At 34.6% G+C, this 25,981-nt stretch overlaps 1 protein-coding gene across 5 annotated transcripts in view; it reads left to right on the forward strand.

Annotated features, from left to right (window-relative positions):
- LOC149080260 (uncharacterized) overlaps window positions 1–24,769 on the forward strand; it is a 178,841-nt gene extending 154,072 nt beyond the window's left edge. For all 5 annotated transcript variants that reach the window (XM_089239358.1, XM_089239357.1, XM_089239359.1 and 2 more), the window contains 2 exons: window positions 21,723–21,903; window positions 24,069–24,769. In XM_089239358.1, the coding sequence (XP_089095484.1) occupies window positions 21,723–21,903; window positions 24,069–24,469 (582 nt within the window). In that variant the 3' untranslated portion in view covers window positions 24,470–24,769. The remainder of the gene's footprint in view (window positions 1–21,722; window positions 21,904–24,068) is intronic.
- The last annotated feature ends 1,212 nt before the right edge of the window (window positions 24,770–25,981 follow it).

The following is a 25,981-nucleotide window of genomic DNA, read 5'->3' on the forward strand; positions in this document are numbered from 1 at the left end:
ATGTTGACACAGATGTTTCAAGACCTCACGTACATGAGAGACATGCTCTTCAAGATTTGAAGATGTAATTAATATGTCGTCTAGATAAGGGAAACAGAATGGATGTCCTCGCAATATTTCGTCTATATAAAGCTGAAACGTTTGCGCTGCGTTTCGCAACACAAAACTGAGGACATTAAATTCAAAGAGTCTGAAAGGGGTGACAATAGCAGTTTTCGGTACATCGGAAGCAGACAATTGTATTTGATGATAAGCGTGTTTCAAGTCTATGGTAAAAAATTTGCATTTACTGTGCAGATCCATAGTGAAATCCATAATATTCCGGATGCTATATTTGTCAGGAACCGTCTTCGCGTTGACAGCTTGATAATCACCACAGCATCTCCATGAACCATCAGATTTTTTTACTATGTGGAGGAGACTAGACCACTGACTGTTTGAAGGGTGGCATATACCCAATGTAATCATTTAATCAAACTCAGCTTTGGCAGCTCGCAGCATCTCTGGGCCTAATTGACAGGCTCTCACGTAAACCGGTACTCCTGTAGTTTCGATGTGATGCACCGTTCTGTGCTGTGAGTTGCTTGCACTGGACTTGATGTTTCTTTCATGAGCTCTATATTTTTGTGATAGATTGTGGAAAATTTCATGTCCACATGTCACAGTTACTGCAGGGGACACAGTTGGAGAAACAGTTGTAGATCGTTCACCCCCATTGTTGACCAAAACTCGGTTTCCCAAATCCCCCAAAGCAGAATGTTTAGTGCTGTTCTGCGAGGAGCCCTCGGCTGACTGGAAATGTTCTGCGGTAAAAATCCCCATACATGTAATAGTGTTTTTTGCACTTTTTCTTAAAATTCTTCCAAATTGTTCTGCAGTAGCGGTAATTGTTCTGTGACGTACGCCGCAGATTTCGGCACATTTTGCTTTGGGGCCCAAATCCAACGTCAGTCAGAATCTTTTGAGAAAATCGATGCAGATTATTGGTCGAGATACATCAGCAATGATAAAGACCCATGAAAATGTTTTTGCTAATCTGAGACTTTTATTATTTTCTTTCCTTATGCTTTTATTGTAGAACCGTTTGCAACGGTAAGCGTGAGTAGTGACTATGGTTTCTCTCTATCAGCGGCCAAAGGGGGTATTACGGAAATATCCTCACCAGTGTCAATGAGAAATGAAAGCTTGCTTAGCGAGTCTGCGATGAAAAGGCGACTGCTGAATGGAACCAACTCCCTCGTCGCCATCAGTTGTCAGTTTGGTCGTTTTTCGAATAGAAACTACATGGTTGCACACACTTACGGACATTGGATCCGAATTCACTGTGATACCGGCAAAGATCGTTTTGGAACCTCGTGGAGTTTGCACCTTCGTGGCGGTTTCGATTGGGTGGACGTTGAGGGTTTCCACTTTGTTCCCAAGATTGGCATAGCGTGTCAACTTGCAATGTCAATGGTTTTTTTTTTCTGTCAGCTGTTGCACATCAAGTTGTTGCGGGTGGTCGAGATTTGATGAAATAGTCTGTACTTCTACCTTCCCGCTGACGATCTTGTCAGCCATCTCCGATAACTTTTCCAAAGTTTCTGAACTTGTAGAGAGGATTACTTGAACTTGATATGGTAAGCGTTGTATCCATAGACTTCGAAGTAATTCATTGCTGAGATGGCCACTGGATAGATCCCGCATTTCTCGGAGTAACACCGAAGGTCGACTAGCTTGACTTCATACATCAAACGTTGCAAGCGTCGCTCATCTGGTTCAGCAAATTCAGCTGGGAGGCATCTTTTTAGTGCGTTGTACATGTTTGCTGCCGGTGGATTCAAGATGAGGTCACTCATATGTGCCAAAACACTCGTATCCATGGCTGCAATGGGTGTGTGGTATTTGGTGGCATCAGAGGTAATTCCACTTGCCAGGAACTGAGAATCCAATTGTTTGAACCATAGATGTGGTTGTTTGGCCCAAAACGGTGCAGCTTTGACAGCAATACGAAACATTTCTGGTGATTGCTCAGGTGGATTGCTCAGTAGTTGCTGGTCACCAACTGTTATTTCACAAAACAACAAAATAGCTAATAAGAAATTTATTCGTATGGAGGTGGTACAACCTTATCGAGCACAAGTAGAAAGACCAATGAATTCTTTTCTTTCTCCTCAGGATCATGCGCTTTCTCTTAACGATTGCAACGCCACACTATATTTGCTATTTGCTTACTTTGTTTTCAAGTGTAAAATGAAGAGGAGCTTGCTGCAGAATTTGGGGGCCATATGACCACACACAGCTTCATCCCTTTTTATGTTCCCAAACAAGTTTTAAAAAATCATATTTTAATCAAATTCATCCATTAGATTAATAGCCACTTAACACTATTTCTATCCTCCCTAGCCTGTTTCCCCAGATGGTCAACCATAGCCCAAAGACTCACTAAAGCCCAGACTGGCGTCAATAAAAGAATCTTTGATCCCTCATATGGTGGGCATCGTTAAAATTAAAGGATATTTTTCCCCCCATATTCAGAAAACCTGCATTGTAGAATGTTCTGTCTTTTTACTTTCAAAGAGAGCCAAAATTAAGCTATCAAAATGTTTTTTGTGGTCAGCTGGGAAGTGTGCAGAAGCCTCCAATCACGGAAAGAACCCCATTTTCTTTTTCCTTCCAGATTATTGTACCAGCACTCTCTAAGATAGCCCTCCAAAGAAGATGGCCCCTGTTTTTACGGAACTTTAGCTGAACTGTCTTTTTTTAACACCTTTAGTAATCTAAAATGTGTGCTGTTTTATGTCGTTGGATGCCTACTCACCTTCACACCTCTACTTGTGACAACACTATTTGGGAAGGCGGCAAATAACACTGTAAATACACGAAGGTTAGATAAAGATTTTTTTTTTTACTTCAACGACAGTCAGTGTGGAAAAACACAAACAAATAAAAATAAACAATATGGTTTATTAATTATATATTATTTATGATAGAAATGACACATGGCACTTCCACACATTTATGAAACGTGAATTTAAAAAAAAATTCTCCTCTCTTTATCTATTCTCCAAAATTAGCCACCCCTCTGAATTTGCTGCCCTGGGCTATATCCTGCTTAGGTCGCCCCCCTGTAAATACACCACTGAACATATATAACATTTTGTATGCTGTATAATTCAATCAAATTGTTTATTTTACACTTTAACTGTCTATCATTAGTTATTTCATACAATAACTAGTTAAAATGTGGAATTATTGTTCTATTACACACTTTAACTCACTTGATCGGTTATTTCATTAAATAACTAGTTACTCTATGAATGAACTGAATTATACACTTTAAGGGTAACAGATATAAATGTCAGTACCTTTCAAATTGGAATGATGCACAAAAAATGGTGTCTTCGTTCTTGTATGATGAGAACTTGCATATTATCAGATGAGGAGCGTAGGGCTTTGCTTTTTCAATGCGGTGGATCCTTTCAATGTTGATCTCTAGGGTTTTCAGCTTCTCACTGCATGACTGTGTTATCTCAGCCTTCAAGACTGCTTTCGATTGATCTGGGGGCTCTGGGATTCTGGAAAACACAAGGTTATCTCTACTTGATTGGTCCTTGAGATCAGTCAGTTTGTCCTGAAGAGCTAGTGGCGTTGCCGCTGACACATGCAAGAAGAGAAAGCCACACCCCCAGAGCAGTGATTGATGTATTTGTCTAGACGATGTTCAATATTCAGGATAGAAGTTTCAACGTTGTCTAGCCACTGTGGATATTAAAAACTCAGAGAGTTAGTTCATTGAATCGATTAACTCACCATGCAGTAGCAGAAGGAGTTTCACACCTCTGCTGATCTTGAAATCCTTATCAAGCTGGTCCTGTAATTCATCGATTTTTTTAAATCTAGCCTTTTAATTTTTGAAAGTGTCAGTGTTGTTGAGGGTTGATGGTGAGATGGTTTTGCATTTACCCAAACAGATTTTTAGGATGAGAGCCAGGGCCATGTCCATTAAAGTAACTTTGTTACCACAAGAATCCTTGACATGATCGACTGGACTACCTCTGTTCATATTAAATGCAGCAAAGCATTTTTTGCATTTCCAACTAGGGGTGGGGTGAATAGTTTAGCAGAATAACTGAATACAGAATATCCGTACAATGTTTTGACCGAATACTGATTATTCGGCAGCCGAATATAAATTTTTTAAAAATCCATCACAATTATAAATGAAATTGGTGTTTTTAATTGAAAATAGAATTATTGTAATTTTAAATGACTGATATTGAATTTTAATTGTGTAATTTATTATTATATAAATAAATATAAAAAAAACTGGTAACTCAAAGATTTCTATTGCCATGATACTGACAACACCAAGGAATGCTTTAAAAAAAGACTAAAACTGATTGACAAATGAGAATCTACAGGAGGATGAGATACCAAAAATGTTTTTTATTTCACATTATGTACACAACCAACACCGGCTTTAGTCTACTAAAGCTTATGTTGTCACAACCCAATCAAGTTCATTTCTGTGTCTGATACATGCAGATTGCAGAAGATAATCTCACAGACTTCTTGTTGCTAAGAGTCTTGCACTGAAAGAACAAATGCTCTGAAAACATGGGCTATTTTTTTTTAATGCATTTCCTATTTTGACTGAGTCTTTCATTTTATATGAAATGGTCTAAAGAATTTGAGAAAGCGAAGTGTAGGTACATCTGAAGAAAGATTCGGAGGTGGACATGAGTTATTGGACTCTAGTGACAATAATTCTGATGATGACTGCTGCGAAAATTCATCTCACATTGTGGCTATTTTATGTTAGTGCATGTAAATGTTTGTTAGCTGAAGCAGAAAAATCACAAAAAAAATTTCGTTAGCTAAAAAATTTGCAAGCCGAGGTATCACTGTACTTGCAGAATCATTTTTTTTAATACTTGTTATAATTTTACATCTAATTAAGAAAATTATTTAAGTTAACCTTCAACATGAGGGGCCCACCAGTTATCGATATATTTATGGGAAGTTCCGCTGATCACCAGTGGGGGTTCTGCATGGGATCGTCATCGAACTCAGAATATGAAAATATAATTGTGCAATATCAAATTGTGATAAATGTTTTGCAATATAATTATACATGAAAAATTGTGCAATATTTTACCTTCATGCCGTTAGTGGGGCCGTGGACCACATTGCAGTTAATAACATCATGAGAATTTCAAAGTGCAATAGGCCTAGTGTTATAGACTCTGGCCAGTCTCCAATGTTTACATTCTATATGTTGCCAATTTCTATATGTCAGAGTTTCGTAATAGTGTTTTATTTCGTATAAATATACAAATGAGATGTTATTTGTTGAAAGATTTATGTTAATTTCAGTGCCATCCATTCTCAGTTGTGATTCGTTCTCGGATAGCTAATGAGAGATGAAGGGTTTCTCCATATATATCAGCAGTGTGTTAGGTATCAACACGCATTCTCATGATTGAGTTCTATAATCAATTATCAATCAGAGGTTCGTTGCTGAGTCATCCGGCCTCGCTCTGTGCGAAGGATTCCTCTTCCTTCATTGTCATGAGTTGACAAAACAGTTTCCTGTTGTGATGCTGCTAGAGTAGCTTCGTCTCTCCTCTCGTTGGTCATCTCTCTATCCGTTCCAGTGGTCTGCCAGTGGTCTTCTGATGGAATATTGCTGACAGACTTCGGCACGTTCTTACGTCCACCCAGGACCCCTTGGAGTAGTGTACTGCTGAACTTGTGCCTTTGAGTGAAGACTTGGACTGATCTTCAGTAGTTGGAATTGTGAGAACAAAGTATATACTCTGTCTGACAGATTCGGTGAGGACGTTTCAATAATCCTGTGATATTTTAATGTATTTTTTTTTTATGTTAACGTTTAGAAGAGAGAATTGTTGCATCATTTAATTCAAAAAAAGGTTTAACAGATTTAACGTTGTTAATAAATAATAATATTAATGGAAAAATCGTGTCTTTCATTGTTGCCATTCGTAATTACTAATTCTATGTTGGGCAACAAAAAAATAACCGGGAATGTACTGTAAAATGGTACAAATCATTATTTACTTTCAAGTGCCAAAGAAGAATGTTTTGCGATGTTCTGCAACACAAGACTTCAGCTGACTGAAAATGTTCTGCGGTAAAAATTCGCATATACATAATAGCGTTTTTTTCTACACTTTTCTTAAAATTCTTCCAAATTGTTCTGCAACAGCACTGGTTGTTCTGCAACGTACGTTGCACATTTCGGCATATTTTGCTTTGGGACTTTCAAGTACTAATGCATTATAAAATTACAACTTATTTTTCCACTCTAGATGTTCTTTGCCCCTTTCAGTAGCTCAATACATTTCTTGTATAGGTACATCCTGCAGTTAGTGAACTTGTGTAATTCATGCTCACTTCCACATTATTGCAGTAGGATTCTATTTTCAGCTTCATGTTTTACTTATTCTAGAAATTCACCCCTGATGTAACTTCTTTCACCGAAAGGGATAAGTATGCACTACACAATAGAATATAATCTGTGGATTTTAAATTTATGCAAATAATTCCAATTAATATATATTTTTTAATTAGTTCGTTTTGCGTAGATTTACACAGATATTCGGCTGAATACCTAAGCTTTATTCTGCCAAACCAAATATTCAGCCAAAGGGTCGAATACCGAATAGCAGCCGAATATTCGTCCTATTTCCAATGGGCCCTTGCTTTGGGGATAAGACAGTACTTCGGGATGGCACAACCATAATGTAAAGTTTCCCAGCAGTTGACAAACTTTAGACGAGAATTGGGCTCAAGGGTTTCACCAAACACGAGACACTTCATTGATAAAGTGTTTTTATAACTTTCCTAAACAAATTTATAATATCTTCAGAGATGTCGCTGTACTCTGATTTTCCTGGGACCCGGATTATTGGTAAAATGTGGGTCCTTTGAGAGTGAAAATGGGTCCCTCTCGAAAAAAATGAAAGTATGGTCATCCCTGAATGATTTAGTTTTGCCTCCCTGTGGTCCACAACTCTAATCTACCACCATTTAACTGCCACAATATTTTCACACCTGAATATTGGGAGCTATGTCAGATTTCTGTTAGTGAAACTTAACAGTATGCTTATATGTGTGTCCAGCATTTATTGTGTTTTGTGCTCAGTAGGGTGCCATCTGTCCCCCAAATTGCTAATGTGTCCATTTAAAATGCAATGTATATGTTACTGCCAAAGTCCAAAATTGGCCAATTTGCGTCAGGGCCGGCCACTTCATGAATTTGCCAATTTCGTTAAATATTAAACTTGCCAGTTCGCTAACTGGTGATCCCTGGCCAAAATATGATAATAAAAGACATGATTCGAGATCATCGTCAGGTTGCATATTTTTTGTGTAATTATGTCTATGTTAGTTATGGCAACCCATCAAACCGCAGTCACAATGCGGTAATAAAAAAAATTTTCTCAAAAATTTGGCAGAAAAAACTACATGTTTATGTAATTATTTTTATAGTTTTTCTCTCAAATTTCACTCTTTTTTCTCTTGTGACATGGAGGTAATCCAATACAGCTGCAATATAGACATGTATCACACATTGGCGATTAAAAAAAAAAGGCCAATTCACGAAGTGGCCGGCTGTCATGAATTGGCTGCACTTCGGGTTCTGGCAGTAACATATACATATTTGTGTTGTAGGTCTGTGTGATCATTGTGGCAACAGAGCTTTTTTCTAAAGGGATAGCTAACTCAAAGTTGGGAAACCTTGGAAAATCATATTTAGCCGATTACCACTGAGCAATCGCAAGTTACAAGTCCGGATTTTCGCCAAAGGCGAAATTCAAAGAGAGCATGGGGTCCCCCTTCCCTACCCACCTAGGAGATAGAAAATTAACAATATTTTTAAATATTTTTCAGAAAGTTAAAATATTAAAAAAAATACATTCTTATAATCTGTTAATTTATAATTATTTTTGAAAGTTAGTGACTCAAACTTTCTGTGGAAAAAATCCTTGTGCCCCTCTCACAAGGGTGGGGCTAACAGGGTTGCAGCCCAGGACAAATACCAAATAAATTTACTGTAGAAGGACCTGTGAAAAGTCTGGCTTTGGGGCCTTCCAAAGATCCCAGCTTAGGGCCCTGCCCCAAGATGTTGGGGCCATGGCCTCTCCAAAGACTGATTCTCCATACACACCTTTGATTTTCATGATCTGAAATGGTGACGGCTGCATAGCAGTTAGATGACAAAACTGTGAATATTGAATGTAGTTTTTACAGATTCGGTCGTCCTCCCCAATGATCTCAATACTTTTTTACAATTTGAATAGCCATTCCAAACATTTACGATTTTTCAAAAAATATGCATTTGCTATCTTGCAGGAACAAAGCAAATTTATGCCATATAGACTGTCTTTGGATGAGGGTAAATAGCTGCGAAAGTACCGTAATATTTATGGTATATTATGGTATGTATAATCCCCAGGGGAAAAGAACTCTCCGAAATCGGAAAATTTGTTATATGGCCCCTCATTCACGGGTACAACTTCATGCCTCATCATCTTATTCTTACATTATCTTAAATTGCAGTAAATGCTTCATCTGTACTTCAAAGTAGTAAAACTGGATTTCAAGGCCACGCAATCATGATAAGTGGTAGGAAGAGATGGGAAAAAAAGAAAAATGTGTTGGGGGAGGTTTCTTCTTTCTGTACTTTTTTTCTTCTTGGAACTAGGAAAGATCGCATTCCACAGGATGCGTGAACCAAATTTTTATGCATCTTTTTCCGAAATTCTGGTTATTTGATGTGCTATAGCGCGTCATTGGCATCTCTGATCTTATAAATAAGTAAATGATTACAAACACAAAGGCTACAACAGGCAAATGCCCAATGAGGTGGCTGAAAAAAGATGTCAATAAAAGTATGGGTGTCAAATAAACTGAAGAGCCAAAAAAACTGGTACAGGCATGCGTATGCAAATAAGGAGATATGGAACCAATCAGAGTATGGCGCTGCAGTCGGCAATGCCTATATAACACAACAAGTGTCTGGCATAGTTGTTAGATCGGTTACTGCTGCTACAATGGCAGGTTATCGAGATTTAAGTGAGTTTGAACGTGGTGTTATAGTCGGCGCACGAGAGATGGGACATAGCATCTCCGAGGTAACAACCATTTCACGAGTGTACCGTGAATATCGGGAATCCGGTAAAACATTAAATCTACGACATCGCTGCGGCCGGAAAAAGATCATGCAAGAACGGGAGCAACGACGACTGACGAGAATCATTAAAGGCTCCACTTGTGTACCCTTGATGACTGCACGACACAAAGCTTTACGCCTTAAGTTTCCCTAGGATAGGATCTTCAGCAGGCCCCAAGCCAGACTTTTCATGGGCCCTTCTATAGTAAATTTATAGCACGAAAAAAAATGGTATTTGTCTTTTGCCCCAGCCAAATGGGGACCCTTATAACTCCTCCTTTTTCTGAGCATAACCATTTCAAGGAGAGACTCCAAGAAAAGTCTTCCTTGAGAAAGCACACTACAGCCCTCGGAAAGGGTTTGTTTTTTCTCTCTGTACATTTTTTTTTAACCGCAGAGACTTCGGCTTTAATTTCAATGATAACTCATAATTTTTGAAGTTTGGGATGAACATCCCTGAGGTTAAAAGAAAAATATCTAAAGTGAAAAGAAGCAACCTGCACATTTGTGCATACAGAGTCTAAAAAGATTATGCATTATCGCTGGTAAAAGTGGTTGTGAAATTTATAAAACGAGACGATTGGTGATGTCGAACGTCGGAAATGAGTTTCTTAGTGTGGATTAAAGTTGTATGAAGAGTTTTAACTTTGAAGCGGCTTTAGTGTTGATAAACCACCATGTCTTATCTACAGCTTTTTTTTCTGCGAGAGGTTTGATTAGTTATAATTACGGTAAAAATTTATTTACAAAAACATATATTTTTCAAATATTTATAGCTGGGGTAGATACCAGTACAAATATTGACATTTTCTAAAACCGTGTTAAACAACTCCCCTCCCCGAGAGAGATTTCATATTGATGAATGAAATTTTCTCATGCTGGTTACATACCGCTGTGGATTATATATGGTGTCTTTTTTTCTCAAACTAGTTTGTATCTGCTGATTATAAGCAGGAAAATTTGATAGGTTTTGTTTAATTCTTATTCAAGATTCACATAGAGGACAGAGAAAAGCAGAAAGAAATGACTTACCTTCAAAATGACTTTCTTTAAGATGATTAAAATTCTTACAACTTGTAGAAAACTAATATAACATAAATTGAAATAGAAAATTTCACTAGGATCACCAGATTTTCATTTTGATTGAATTTATATTGAGCTTTTTGGCCCTTCTTGAAAGTCGGTTGGCATATCTTATCTAGAAATCTCGGTATTGATTTGGGGTTACGACCTTCCTGCATCCTTTATTGGCTGACCGACCACTCCAAAGCAGAGCTGTCACCAAAATATTCCCTCGAAAGTGCTATTTTTCCCCCCATTTACAAATTTGAAGTGTTAAGTCTCTCGCGATACGTATATGCACTATTGTTTTTTTTATATTTGAACAGCAATGAATGGCTTAACCCCTTTTGAAAAGTCATAAAAAACGGGGAAATAACAATCGTTTTATATTCCTAACTTCTAACTCGACAGACATAGCTGTGTACAGCTTCCTATAGTATTGGTTCTAAATCAATGATTATCAACCTCCTCCACTTTCGAAGGAAAGAAAACTTGTAGTCGATTTCTCCACTTGTTCAGAGCAAAATGTTCTCAAAAAGGAGTTCGATCTATGGTCATGCAAAGCTCAGCTAATCGTAACTTCCAACTGTTCTACATCTCCTTTTAATGGCAACAAAAGATCACCCAATCTGCTCCTGGGAAATCTCACATTTCTTTCTATCTATATATCACATGTTATCTTTCCATTTCGTAAAACATGGTCATAAAAATCACTCTAGTTCCTAAACATTTTTTTTGGTTCCTGGTACCAATCCAAATGGTTTCCAATATATTTTCCAAATGTCGTGTATCCAAATGTTTTCCACTGTGTCTCAAATCATAAGACATAAGCCTACTTTACAGTTGCAGGCAGCTAGATTGATTAAGTTCACACAATGATTCCAAACAATATATAAGGTAGTGGAAAAATTACATGTTTTAATAAACTGGCACACTATTTAATTGATAAATCTATTTGGTGAGACGTATCATCCCTCTTCCACCTAGTACCTTACCAAGGTGCAAAACAATGCAGCGAAGCATATTTTAGGGACAACGATCCCAATGGAATAAAGCAATATATATTTTACGCCTCAAACTTTTTTCTTAGTTTCAAAAACAGAATTAGAAAGGGGTGGGGTCATGATTGTGGAATCTGGTTTACAAAACTATTTTAAAATAATCAAATTGAATTTTCAACATAAGTTCCTCATTAGTTTCTTGAAAGGGAAAAAATGTCTTTTTAAACTACCATACCATTGTGGCCACACCTTACCAAAGTCTCCTAGATAGAGATACTGTCTAGGACAGGGCTGTCATAAGAGCATCATGGGCAACTGGGCCAAGTGGTTTTTCTGAGGCCTACCTGGCAAATTCTAAAAAATTTCAACCATATCTCACTTTTGTGAGGGCACTCTTCTCTTGAGGCCCATGGGCCAGGTATTAAGACGTAGTCTAGAAGCCTCATAGGAGGCTTTACCGTTACTCACCGGGTATCTGGAACAAGATTCATGAAACTCAGAAAAGATGTTCAGTTGTGTATGTATGGTTTGTTACAATTTTCAAGTCCACACAGATACGTTGCACTCAGGGGCGGCTCAAAACAAAATCTCTACCCAAGCGGGACCTATTTTTAGGCCCCCCCCCCGACTTCCCCCAATGAAAAAAACTTTTGTTTCAATCACTTCATTTTGATGCGTTCAAAGGAACAGCGAAATTTTAAGTCATAACTAGAGCCCGTATTATATGCAAATGCATATGCACATATGCATTTGCATATTTTGGCCTTTTTTTAGCATTAATGCATATAAATGCATAAATTCAAAGAATTTTTAGTATAAGTGCGCATTTTTGAAGGTTTATTTAAGCTCACTCAATTTTTTTAATAATATTTTCATAACATCGGTTTTTTTCCCGCAGGTGATATTTACTGAATTGATACATATTTATAAAGTATTTTACGAATATTAACCATTTTATTGTAAGGCTATTTCTAGAGATATGTCAAAGTGTTAAATTTTATTTTAGAAATAGTGTCAAAATTCTTTTGCTACTGCTATTTTTGTTATTGAGCAGCTACAACAAACTGAAAATTTAAAAATGCCTTAATAAAAATATGTAGAAGATATTTGCATATATGCGGTATATATATATATGAGGGGATATTTTTTGTAAATGAATTTATATGCATTAAGAAATAGAAAAGATGCATTTTAAAAACACATCTGCTTTTATTTTGCACTGTGATTTTTTTAATACATATTTTCTCATTTTTTATACATATTTCAGAATTTTTTACTTTTTCAAGATTTCTAATGCATATTCTGGGGTGTTTAATGTATATTTTGGAATTTTCTGTGCATATTTTGGTATTTCAATTGCACATTTTGGTATTTCAATTGCACATTTTGGTATTTCCAGTAAACATTTTGTAATTTAAGCGCTTATTTTTGTATTTTTAAGTGCATATTTTTTTCATTTTTAAGTGTATATTTGTAGAGCATATTTTGCCACTTTTTAGTGCATATAATCCGTTCTCTAATCATATCACGTCAAATTTTTTTTTTGCCCTTTTACCTTGGATTTGGCGCTCCTCTATGACCAAAAATTACACTATAAAAGTTTAATAAAAGTCCTTCTATAAAACTTGAAAAATGCAACCAATAATCGTATCGGTTACATTCACGCAAATGTAACCGATAGTCTCATTGGTTGTATTTTTGAAGTTTTGTAAAATATCTTTTATCAAACTTTTATGGTATAGTTCTGGCCTTAGAGTGGGCAGAAATCATTTTCCCATTTTTTTCCGCCCTCTTACCTTGGATTTGGTGCTCCTCCTAAAGCGGGCAGGAAACATTTTTCCATTTTTTTCCCCCTTTTACATCAGACTTGACGCTCCTCCTAGAGCGGGCACAAATAAGTTTTCCTAATTTTTTTCCTTGTTTCTACTTCGGATATGACACCCTTTTCCTAAAGCAGGCAGAAATAATTTTCTGTAATTTCTTTCGCTCTTTTACATCAGATTTGGCATTCCTACTAGAGGGGCAGAAATCATTTCCCCTAACTTTTTCGCCCTTTCTACCACAGACTTGGCACCCCTCCTACAGCGAGCACAAGTAATTTTTCCTAATTTTTTTCCACCCTTTCACTTCGGATTTGACGCCCTTCTAGAGCACACCCAGTCCCCTGGTTGCACTACTAGGAAAGTCTGGCGAATCGGGAGACAGACCAGTGATCTGGGGTGCCAAAGTGCATGAGTTTTCTCATGCGAGAGAGAACACATTTTTGTTTCTCTTTGGATTACAGATAAGAATGAGGCCTAAATGCAGGATCCCTATTTAAAATTGTCAGCAAATCATAAGTTTTAGTTCATTTTTTTTTAAAATATTTATTCAATATTTTTTTAATTTTAATTTTTTTTTTTTTTTTTTTGAAATACTGTACTGTGTTGGTGATTCGATTCTGGGTTTTTAATACAAGTTGGCAAAAAGAGGCATGAAAGCCTCTGGCTCTAAATCTTTCCCGCATAAAAAAACACCTTCAGGTTTTATAATACTTCCCACAACACAGGAAAACACTCTTGCTCTCATTAACAGAAAAATCGGGTTACTGAGGGAGATTTCTCCACCATTTTTTTTTTTTTTTTACAGCACAACAAAAGAGAAAGAAGGTTGTGTCTTCTCAAAATCTCCTGCAATGGTAAACAAAACGATAAGAGCGCAAGAGAATGTGTGTATTTTTATGTGACCAAAATCGCTATGTACTGTATATATATAGATGCACTGCCCATCGATTCTTTTCTTTTCAAAAAATAATCATAATATTATATACACTCAAACCTTCAATTTTTTTTTCTCATCTGGGTCATTTTTCAGATATATTTTATAGTTATTTTTTTAAACACATACCTTAAAGATATTTTTCTAATAATGTATATCTAATGTGGTTCGATGCCCCTTATCATTTGGCACCTGGTGCAATTGCACCGGTTGCACTGCCCTAAGACCACCCCTGGCAAAACATCATGGCATACTCCAGTCTAGAACGACCTAAGCCTCTGAAAAGCTGAAGAATGACTATAGGAGAATGCGAAGAGACCTTTTTGAGAATGAAGCCAAGTGTCCTATTTGTTTTTTTTTTACCACCGTTGAACAATGTTCCGAAAATTTAAGCTGCTCATCAATGAGAATACCAAAATTGGTGACTAGTTGCATCCGGTATAGTAATACCATTCAACTCGTAAGTGAACCGTGGGTTGTTCAAACTAAAATGTGCGGCCATGCACACAAAACACACCTCTCTCTCATTGAGTTTCAACACAAACTTGGTTGGTTTCAGTGAGCTGTAATACGAGTGACCCAGTCTATTATAGAGCAATTTTTTGTTCACAGTCTTTGAGTTGTATACTGTATGGGTATTTACTTCCTCAATCACATATAGTCAATCTTGCTTTTTGGTAATGATGAGGGCATTGCCACAGTTTCCTCCAGATATGGTGGCCTTGTTATCACCAAGCTTTTCACAGATTCCTCCTCCTTCAGTTCTTTCCAAGGATTATAAGTTTATTTCTAGCTTTGGCACATACAAGACTCCTGAGAGTGTGATGTTTTTCATAACTCTTCCATTATTCTTTCCAGGAATTTTAATGTCCTCTATTCTAGTGACATTGACTCTCAGATCATCACCTCTACCACTGATGACTGTTCCTTTTGGTTCGAAAATGTCTTTTTATTAAATATCATATGCTCAGCCAACTCACCACTGTCCATTATAAACAAATTTGACGAGCCTTCATCATCACTGTTTCACAGGATACACAGAACTTACCAGTGGTGACCCATGGCTGAATATTTTGAGGGGGACTCCATCGATTTAGCATTTTAAAACATCAGCAATCAATAGTGTGAGTTTTATTACTGTCAATCTATAATTGATTGTGTACTTCAGAGAAAAAAAATCAAGTTCTCAACTGTGTAATAAAAATATTTCAACATAAAAGTTCAAAACTAATGTTGAATTTTTACAATTATCGTCAGCATTGTTGTTGTAACTTTAGTAAAAAAAATAAGGATGTTTTGAGTGTATGTTAGCCACTTTTAATTTGGAAGATAGATAGCAGCATAAACATTGACAGTGCCCTGTCAGCAACACCCTTGTGGGAGGCCATGGTGGACGCCAATAATTTTGCCCCTTCCAGACTAACTTAGCTCACATTGTGTGCCTGTTTTGATAACTGTTGCTAGTATGCATTTACTACTGAGCCCTTAGACCTACATGTATTTTTATAGGATCACTACCCGCATTAATGATGTATGGGCATCCTATTTTCCTTTTAGGGGTATCTGGATGTCAATGGCAATATAGTATGTATGGGGGGGGGGGGCATAGGTAACAGGGCGTATGGCATTTTACTGGCAAACTGTTGATCATAGAAACATACTTCCAATAAAAAAGTGCCCAAATAATCTGTAGTACTAAGATATATCATTCATGTTGCAAGGGGTTGTTTAGTTATCAAAATAACAAAAATAACTATTCATACTGTCCCTGTGTGCCCAAAAACCCAAAAAATCCAACTAAAAAAGTTGTTGCCCTATCTTTTTTGATGGCAACTGAAAAAAATTCATGTTTCTAAGTGCAATTTTATTTACCGAGATATTCAAATTTGAAAAATGGGGGAAAATTGGAAAAAACAGTATTAAGCAGGAGAAAATCATTTCTCTTGCATTTAATGCTGTTTTTTCTAATTTCCCTGTTTTTCAAATTTGAATATCTTTGTGAATATTGCACTTAGAAACATGGAATTTTTTTAGTTGGCATCCGGAAATACAGAGAAACGCAACCACACGGGGATGGTATAAAAAGTTTATTTTTTTTAGTTTAATAACTATACAAGCCCTTGCAACATAAATGGCATATCTGAGTACTACACATTATTTGGATACTTTTTCTAATTGGAAGTATGGCTCTAGGATCAATGGTTCGCCAGTGATATGCCATACACTCTGTTTCCTATGCACCCTGTATATCTAACTAAAAAGGCTCACGTCTAGAGCTCTCATTAAAGTTCTCTTGCCGAAGCTTTGATTGAGTGATGAAAATTTCAGCAAACATGCATTAAGTATTGGTCAGAAATAGAGATGTGAGACGTGAGAATATTCTCTGGAGAACGAGAATATTCTCCTGGATGTAAAAATTGGAGAATAATTGAGGATATTCTTTTTTTTCTTTTAAATAATTTAAAAAAATTACTAATTTGGTTTATATTATGAAATATAATTCAGTTTCATTACCTGAAACATTGAGAGTAATTTTTTTTTGGCGTAATCACCTCATAATGACAAGTTTTAGTTTGAAAATAGTCTCTGTCACAGTGAGAGGTTTCCAAAGCTTTTGTTATGAACATTTTGGAAACCTTTAAAAATTAAAAATTTCTTTTAAAATTAAATAAATTTTTAGTAGTAAGTTCAAAGCAAAAATGAATAAAAACGAAATGATTTAAAGAGAACCATTCATTCTAAAGAAGATAGAGAAATGTGTCATTTTCTTCAATAAACTCAATGAACATGCACTAAAATTTTTTACCACTCGTATTTCTTTGCAAGTTGTTTAATTCATCCATGTTGTTTTTATTCTCTTGCTTTAACCCTTTATATCCTGGCAGTACTTTAAAGTACCAGATCGGACTAGATAATTTGTTTTGAACTAATCGTTTCAAGAACATTTTTTTTTTGTTTTTTTTGTATTTAATTTTAAAACTAAAATGACTTACCAAATAATTTACATAACTATTCATTATCATTACATTTATACTTTTATTTCAATTCATTATAATTCTCCTTATTTTACTTTTCACAATGTCGTATATAAAGGTTAAAAGTTTAATATTGTTAGCTGCAAACTTTAATTTTCCTCTTCTTTATACTGACAATTCTTTTATGCTGTATGTATGAGGTTCTGAAAGCTCTTGCAGCAATTTTAGAAAATGCAACTTCTGTCAAACTCATTCCAATGCACATTCCTTTCCACCACATAACAGCACCAATGTTTTCTGCAGAGTTCCTATAACATTCATCTCTCCAGAAAGTCTTATTTTTCTGGGCATTTGGGTAGTTTTAAAAGAATTGCCTCTCATGGCATACCTTCTGCAGTTGCCAAGTACCAGGTTAGATAATTTGTTATATACAAACATGCCAAGAATCCAAAGTTTTTCTTATCATTTGTCTGCACATTGCTTTTTCTTTACTCTATTCAATTTCAAGCTATTGTAAATAATTAATCTGAATACCCGTTTTGAACAGTTCTGTATCCTCTGAAAATGGGGATACTTTTTGTATAGTTACTTTTTTTGTAGGAAAGTAACAAGATATAGCTTCCTCTTTCACAAATGTAAATATAATTAATTTATCATTATTTGCTATTATATATATTTTTTATTCATAAAAATGTAGCATATTATAAACATATATATTATTTTTTAATTATGGAGACCTTCATTACGAATTAGAAATAAGGTCAAGTTATTTATTGTAACTTCAAGAATATTCTCGAGAATCTTTCAAAAGATTATTATAGGGAATTTTACATCTATAAAATTAACTGAAGAATAATATGAATATTCTTATTGAGAACAATAAGAATATTCTCATTATTTAAATAATAGTTGCCTTCCAGAGAGAATATTCTCCAGTATTATCCTCCATGTGAATATTCTCCAGTATTATCCTCCATGCCAATATTCTCCAGTATTATCCTCCATGCCAATATTCTCCAGTATTATCCTCCATGCCAATATTCTCCAGTATTCTCCTCTATGAGAATATTTTGAAGTTATTTATAAAGAATATTTATTATAATATACATTGTTATAAATATTCTTGAGAATTTTCTCTAGAAGGACTATTATAAATAACAAGAATATTGTTATTGAGAGTAATAAGAATTTTCTCAAGTTATTTGTAATAGTAGTCCTTCCAGAGAATATCCTTGAATGTTCTCCTAGATGAGAATATTCTCGAGAATTTAACATCTCTACATGATATAATCTAATCTGTTGTTGAACAAGAATTTTTGCGCTTCTATCTCATAGCCAGAACACAGTAGACAACATATTTAACATTTCTTGTGTAAGTTGCAGTTGTCTGTTTGATCACTTCATTTTTGCGATGTTTCTATGAATTATGAAATTGTGCAATGCTAATTAAGTTATCATTTTGCCCCCCCCCCTTCGCCGTGCAAAATTCCATTGCTTCAGGAATATTTATGGAAATTTTCAAATCATTCTGACCAGTGGTTCTTTTGAAATCAAAACTTCAGTTATATATATAATCACTCTGTATATTGTAAATTATTGCTAATTAATGTGCATCAATTATGCTTCATTAAACCCATTGCATTTACCTAGTTTTTTTTCCACAGTTTTTGCAAAATAACCAAAATAACTTCTTATTCAGCATATTAAAAGTACTGGAGGAAGTATCTTTTTTGTATGGTAAATAATTTGTTAATAATATATAAGAATAACACATTATTATTTTAATATAATATTAAGAATTTTCAAACAAAATAATTCCTTGAGTTAAGCTATAAAATAATTAAATTGCAAAAGTTGGTGGTTGTTAAAGTGTAAGAAATATTTATGGGTTAATTAATATGAGAATACTATTAATTACATTCAACATATTTATTAATTATTAAAAGTTTTAATGATTTTTCAGAAATTTTGTTTTTAATGTGAATGCTATTTAAACAAAAAACTGGTTTTTGAGAAAAATCGGGTTTTTTTTTACCAACCCCGATATTATTGTAAGCATGCCATTCGCTATGTAATCGACTGCTTGAAAAAAAAAATTACTTTTTTGCTCTTTTATTAAAGGATGCTATTTACTACATGGAAAAAGCTTGGGATGAAGTATCTAAAGAGACTTTAAGTCACTTTAATCAATTGAGCTGTTAAGTGCAAGAGTGGTTGGTTATGAAATCCTGACTAACACCATATGTGTGGGGTAGCTTTACCTTCAATCTGTTTTGTGAACAGGGGGTTTCACTCTAGTTCAATTGGTTATTGCCATATTGCAGCGAAAGTTTATTAGTAGAAAATGAAATAGTGAAAACGTTTTGTGCAAAAATTATGTAAGTCATATCACAAGCAGGGGAGTGAATGAGGCGCACGTTGGCATGGGGTAAAACTTGGATCTACATGTGGGATGAGACAATTGCTTCAAGGAGGTACCAGGAAGTAACGTCTTGTTTCATAAAGCATATTGACCTAGTGGCAATCAGTGACAGTTGCACTAGGCAAACTCATAATTTCAAATTATCGTTAACATATGAAAATTATCATGGACCCAAATAATGCTATTACGGTAGTTGATCTCAAATATTTTGTATCCGGCCAGAGTTTTATGAGGAACGATTCAGACTTCTGAAACATTGAAACTGCCATCAGAAATAAAGTGCATTATGTATCTCCGGATTGGTATGAAACTAGCCCCTCTGCTCAGAAGAAGAATAAGTTCCATGTGCAAGTAATGTCCCAGCAAGACTTCAAATCAACGGAACAGTTGGAAAAAAGATGTTATAGGGAAAAAAATTGGTGAAGAAGGTATGCCAGTATAGTGGCTCCGTCGCCTGAGCGGCGCACAGTGGTAAGATGCTCGTCTTCCATTATGAAGGTTACCGTCAAGATCCATAAGTTAAAAACTGCACAATAACATCAGAAACAAGTTCTTTACCTACCGAGCCTGGGGTGACCACCAATAGATGACACCTTCATTTCCCACCCAACTCCACTGGTTGAAAAGTTCCGTATGGTGATACATGACCGAAGTGGGTGTGTGGTAAAATAGTATAGTGGCTCAAGATAAGTTGGATGCAATTCAGACAGGACAGCCCATATGTTATGTATTATAAACATACACTCAATGATCTAGAGCAGTTTCCCACACTCCGACTGCCACCTGCCAAAAGATATGCATAATCTTTTGCACAAATCAAGCAACAACCATTGTACACCACAACAAGGCCTGTTACTGAAGCCAAAAAAAGGACATGATGGACTTGCATTCTTTTATACCCCCTGTCCATCACCTCTTCTTTATTACTTGAAAAACTTCCAGAAAAATGGATGAGACGTTGGACCGCTTAACTGTAATGATGATCCAAGAGTGAAGAAAAACCAATCACAGAAATAGCCTCCAGACAACCTCAAAAGAAAGAATGATTGATTACTTTTTCTTCTTTATGATGCTGGTTTAAAAAATAAAAGTATACTTATAATGAGAAACACTATAAAAACTAATTTTATTTAAGCCTTATTGCTTTATAATTTCTTTCAACGAGAGTGATAAAAATTAAATTTCATTACATGCAAAAGTGGTGTAAGTCATGCACATCACCATCACTCATTGGCGTCCCAAGAAGGAAAAGCCTAGGCAACTTTGCCCATTGCTCTGACGCTAAATAGTATAACATGAATTATGGCCTGTGTATATGTGAAGAGATTATTTTGTGCAGATTTCCCGAAGTTTGTAACAGCCTTGGAAACGAAAGGCATGGTAACTGTTACCATTTATTGAATAGAACCTCTGTTAGAGGGATATTATAACTGCTACAACAAATAGGCTAAATAAATAAATGAGCAGACTGCTCCTATCTCTCTTTACTCTATTTAATTTCAAGCTATTATGAATAATTAATGTGAATACCCATTTTGAACAGTTCTGTATCCTCTGAGAATGGGGATATTTTTTATATAGTTACTTTTGTTTGCAGAAAAATAACAAAATACAGCTTTCCTTTTTCACAAATGTAAATATAATTAATTTACCATTATACTTGTTATTATATATATAAATATTAATTATTCATAAACGTGTAGCATATTATAAACATGTATATTATTTGTTAATTTTGGAGAAATTCCCTACCAAGTAACAATAAGGTGAAGGTACTTATTTTAACTTCAAGAATATTCTCAAGTTATTCAAATAATAGTCGCCTTCCAGAAAATATTCTTCAGTATTATCCTCCATGAGAAAATTTTCCCCAGTATTATATAGTATATATTATATTATGAGAATATTCTCTCCATTATTATCCTCCATGAGAATATTCTCAAGTTATTTATAAAGAATATTTATTACAATATACATTATTATAACTATTCTTGAGAATCTTCTCTAGAAGTACTATTAGGCCCTATAAATAACTGGAGAATATTCTCAAGTTATTTATAATAGTAGTCCTTCCTGAGAATATTTTTAAGAATTTTACATCTCTAATCAAAAACATGTCCAAAAGCGATCAAGCAATGTAATGGTGTGTGGATTTTATTTGGTAAATATTTCTTTCAACTTATAATGTTAGATTGCTGTTTGAAATATAATGCATATTTCTTTGTCAATAATCGAACACATGATATTAATTCCCACTCAAAACTCAATTTATCAACATGTATAAATATTTAAAGGAACACTACCAAAATATACAAATGTTGCAGGTCGTTACATTACTTGGTAAAATGGAACAATTGAAGATTGGTGTAGTTCATGAGAATATTCATCTAACAATGGAAAACTGGATAGAAGCGATACAAAATGTTCAAGCACGAAGAAGGGATGAAATAATAAATGCAGTCAATCGTCATCGTTCTTCAAACAGCAAAATTCAGGAAGATAAAGGTAATAAAAAACTTTTTACAAATACGTGATGTTTATTTTCTTTCCTAGCATCAATTTATTATACCATGTTTTTGTCCTTTTTTGCATGGCCAGAGAAAGGATTCCATCTGTGATTGACGAATCATTAACTACTCCTAGGTTGGGATATTAGCATTCTATAGAACATTGTGTATCCATGCATGAAGCAACATGCTTATTCAAAGTTCAAATAACTTTGTACATAAATAAATTTAACCTGTTCTGTGAGCTCTCTAATGCAGTAATTTATTCATTAGAAAGCTACAAGACTTTGAAATGCCTTAATGAAGAGATGGAAAAGAAGTTGAGTGCACAAAAAAAAAAAAAAAATAGGTTCCAACATTCACTATTAAAGAGTATTTTCTGTGAAAATGGCATACACATGCTAATTTTTTGCAAGCATTCAACCAAACTGCTCATGCTTAATGGCAGGGTATTTAAGCAAAAGATTATCTGACTTTCAAAAATATTACGTAGAGATTTTCAGTGTTCAATGGTGCTTTTTGAAAAAAATTCTTCCCATTCTCTTGATTGAACTGTTCCTAAAAAGTGTCATAATTTTTTTATAGGTAGGTAATGGTAGTCAAGCTGTAGACAGCTCAGAACCAAGGAACTTTGTATGAAGTACAGATGACTGGATACAGTGTCATCTGTACTTCGTACAATTAGCTGAGAGGTTCATCGTTTCATTCTGAGGAACTTTAATTATATACACTCTGTTCATACTTGACCATAACAGTGTTTGAAGAATCTATGTAGCATGTCATGCTTTATGATTTCCGTTAGACAAAATGAAAATGTGACAGCACTCACTCACACTTCCTCACTCATCACTGTCTGCCGGCAGAAAAAAATTCAAGCATGCGCACTAGGATTACTTACATATGTGCACCAAGCCATGCCTCCCTAACTTCATTGGTTAACACTGATACTTTTTGAGCAAATTTGTGCGCTGATAGTCTCATTGGATTTGTCTCAATGAGATGTATTTGTAGGCAGCAAATGCGTATGTTTCATATGTTTATTGAAATATGAGCCTTTAAAGTACTTTTTATGCCAACTTTTTGGAGATGAACCATTTCAGTCAAATAGTTAATTTACAAGAAGTTTTCACAAGAAAATGAATATAAGTGGCATGAGCTAAAAATCTATATTACTAAAAAAACATTAAATTTTGTCCAAATGTGGTTACCAGTGACTTCACTTGCGTGGATTTTATAATCTAAAAATTCCCCTATATGATCCTTTTAGGGATTGAATTTTGAAAAATCCCTTCTTAGCGAGTCTCTACATAAAAAATAAAACTACTGACCAAATTTCATATTTGTAGCTTCAGCTGTTTCGGTTCGGCAATCAGGACATATGTTATTTTTTTATGCATAGAAGATATTCAAAGATAAATTTCCCATAGTTCCAGGGGTAGTTACTTTCTTTCCAATATATTTGTTTTTCATTGTTGTTTAAAGGTAACTAAATCTATATCCAATTTCAACATAGTTCTCTTAGGTCTTAGAATCTTTCCCATTAGTATCATTGCACTTGGATCATTCACTGATTTATAGTGAACATTTCTTTCTATCTTCCATGTTACCTCATCTTATTATGAATCACATTTTTCTGGGTGTTGTGTTTTCTTTCAAATAATATAAATGCATGTAGAATTTCATAATGAGTGAGATAGCATCAGTTAAATACAGGGTGATTATAATTGAAGTTCCTGTACTCTTGAGTAGTTTTTCTCAAAAACTGCTTTTATGAATACAGCCAAATTTTTAGGCTATCTTTGTGAGACCATAGGAGAGATTTATGAAATAAAATTAAAAAAAGTTCAATTTTCAACCAATGGGTGAAAAAGTGGCACTTTTGTATTGAGTTTTCTTTTTTTCATGCTATATGGTTCATGGGAAAAAAGGAAAATTCAATAAAAAAGAGCCACTTATTCACCTGGTAGTCAAAAATTGAACTTTTTTTATTACATAAATCTTTCTCCCATGATTTCATTAAGATATCCTGAAAATTTGGCTGTATTCAGATGAGTAATTTTCAAGAAAAACTACTCAAAGGGTATACAGGAACTTTAATTATAAGCAGCCTGTATAAAAGAAGTGCTCTTGTATAATGGTCAATTTTTCTTTCTTTATATTCAGATATTTGGGCACTTTCAGCAAGTATTGTAGAACTTACTAAAGCTTGTCGCCAAGCTAGAACTGCTATGTGGTGTGCCTTAACTGCCACATTATTACTCGATGTTGATTCTGCTATTACAAACATCAGATCATTCACATCTAATTCAGAGCTAATGAATATAAATTTTTCTGATTCTGTTGTTCATGAGAAACAAACCTGTATGTCTTCATATTATTGCAGATGTCTTTGTGAACATGTTAACAATGGAAACTCTGGGGAAATTAATTCTCACTGTTTTATCTGTACAACATCAAATGGAGTTATGACAAATTCTGGCAATCAACAGTTGCATTGCCACCATTATGTCAATGCTGATGCACAAAACACATATTCTGATCTAGTAGATCAGGTTGCCTCCTAAAATGCTTTCCATGTTTGTTGTGATAATTTTTGTTAAGACTATCACTAAATCTTCTTCAAATAGTAAAGTTTTGATGTGATTTACATTTGCTTCCAGTGTGTTTTTGTACCCAATTATTCTAGTAAAACTTTCATATTGCACTCCATTTTTAGAGTCAATTGTCCCTTTGGTTTTTCATAAATAAATGTTTTTACTAGTGCTTCATGTTGAAGTATTACCAAAGCAGTCAGTTGTCAAACAGTGACATTAGAGATAAGCTACATTCTATAAAATTCATACACATATGTATATATATAAAGCATATCGAATGGATGACTTGGTGTTTTTACCTAGATTTTATATAAATACTTTGTACACTGCACTGGTTGTAGCTGTTGTTGTTGAATATTCTCAGACATACATAAAACGCTGAAGTTGTCTTAGCATTTTAGATATATGTATTTCTCTATACCATGTTATGCATGTTTATTCACCTGATACCAATTTTACATTGCTGTATTGATTGGAGATTCTTTCAGATCATGGGATTTCAAGTCTGCTTTAGAACAGACATACTTTACAAATTATTCATTATTTTTATAGAGCATGTAGTTAGAACAATAGCTTGCATAGTAAATTTAGTGTTTTTTTAATACAATAATATTGACAATTGATCAAGTTTCATGAATATATATTTCAAGATTTTTTTGTATATTTTCAACCAAAATTTTGTTTGTAATGTAAATTTTGTTTTTTTTATATCATAGTCAAAAAATAGGTAAGTCATCTTCTCAGCTGCATTGAAATATCAGATTATTAAACAAAAAAAAATATTTTTTTTGATTGATTGATATCCTTACAAGAATGTATTTTACCAAGAAAAATATCATTGTATATTTTGAATTTTAATGAACACAAAAAATTATTTTATAATTTTGATACCCTTCATTTGTATCAAAATATATGTAAATTTTAAAAAGGAAATTTTAATTCGTTTGAATTCTGGTTATTTTATAAATGCTCTAAATGTTTTATGAGATAATGTGGCTGTGAAATAAAAGCTGTAGAAATCTATGTTCAACAGGGCTGGACAAAGCTATTGTCTGACATGCCCAGGCATGTAAAAATTTTGATCGGGCATGTATTTTTCTTGACTACATGTCCGACTGGACATGGGAATTCTTTGAAATTTGTTCAACTCTGACGTTCAACTATCCTGGCATAAACTTCAGCACTCAATGAGTGTCATTTCAAAAGAAAAAAAATTTAATCATAAGTTTCCTGTCAAGATTATTTGACCATTCTCCTCAAGTTGCTCAGCTAACACACCATTTCAAGCCTGACATTGAGGTGAAAATGATGTGAGTGCCGATCTGCAATCTAATTGTGTTCCAGAATGTTTCCTTACAAAATGTTCTGTAACACAATAAGATTATCTATTTGCTTTTTTTTTCCCGTTAGATTTATTACATTATTTTTGAAATGAAATCATCTTCAAAGTTGAGTCTACGATTTAACTGGCTGCAAACTCGA

This window comes from Pholcus phalangioides, unplaced genomic scaffold (assembly GCF_987345545.1).
Source record: "Pholcus phalangioides strain wild (caught in Gottingen) unplaced genomic scaffold, Ppha-v1.0 ptg000011l_1, whole genome shotgun sequence".
NCBI lineage: Eukaryota > Metazoa > Arthropoda > Arachnida > Araneae > Pholcidae > Pholcus > Pholcus phalangioides.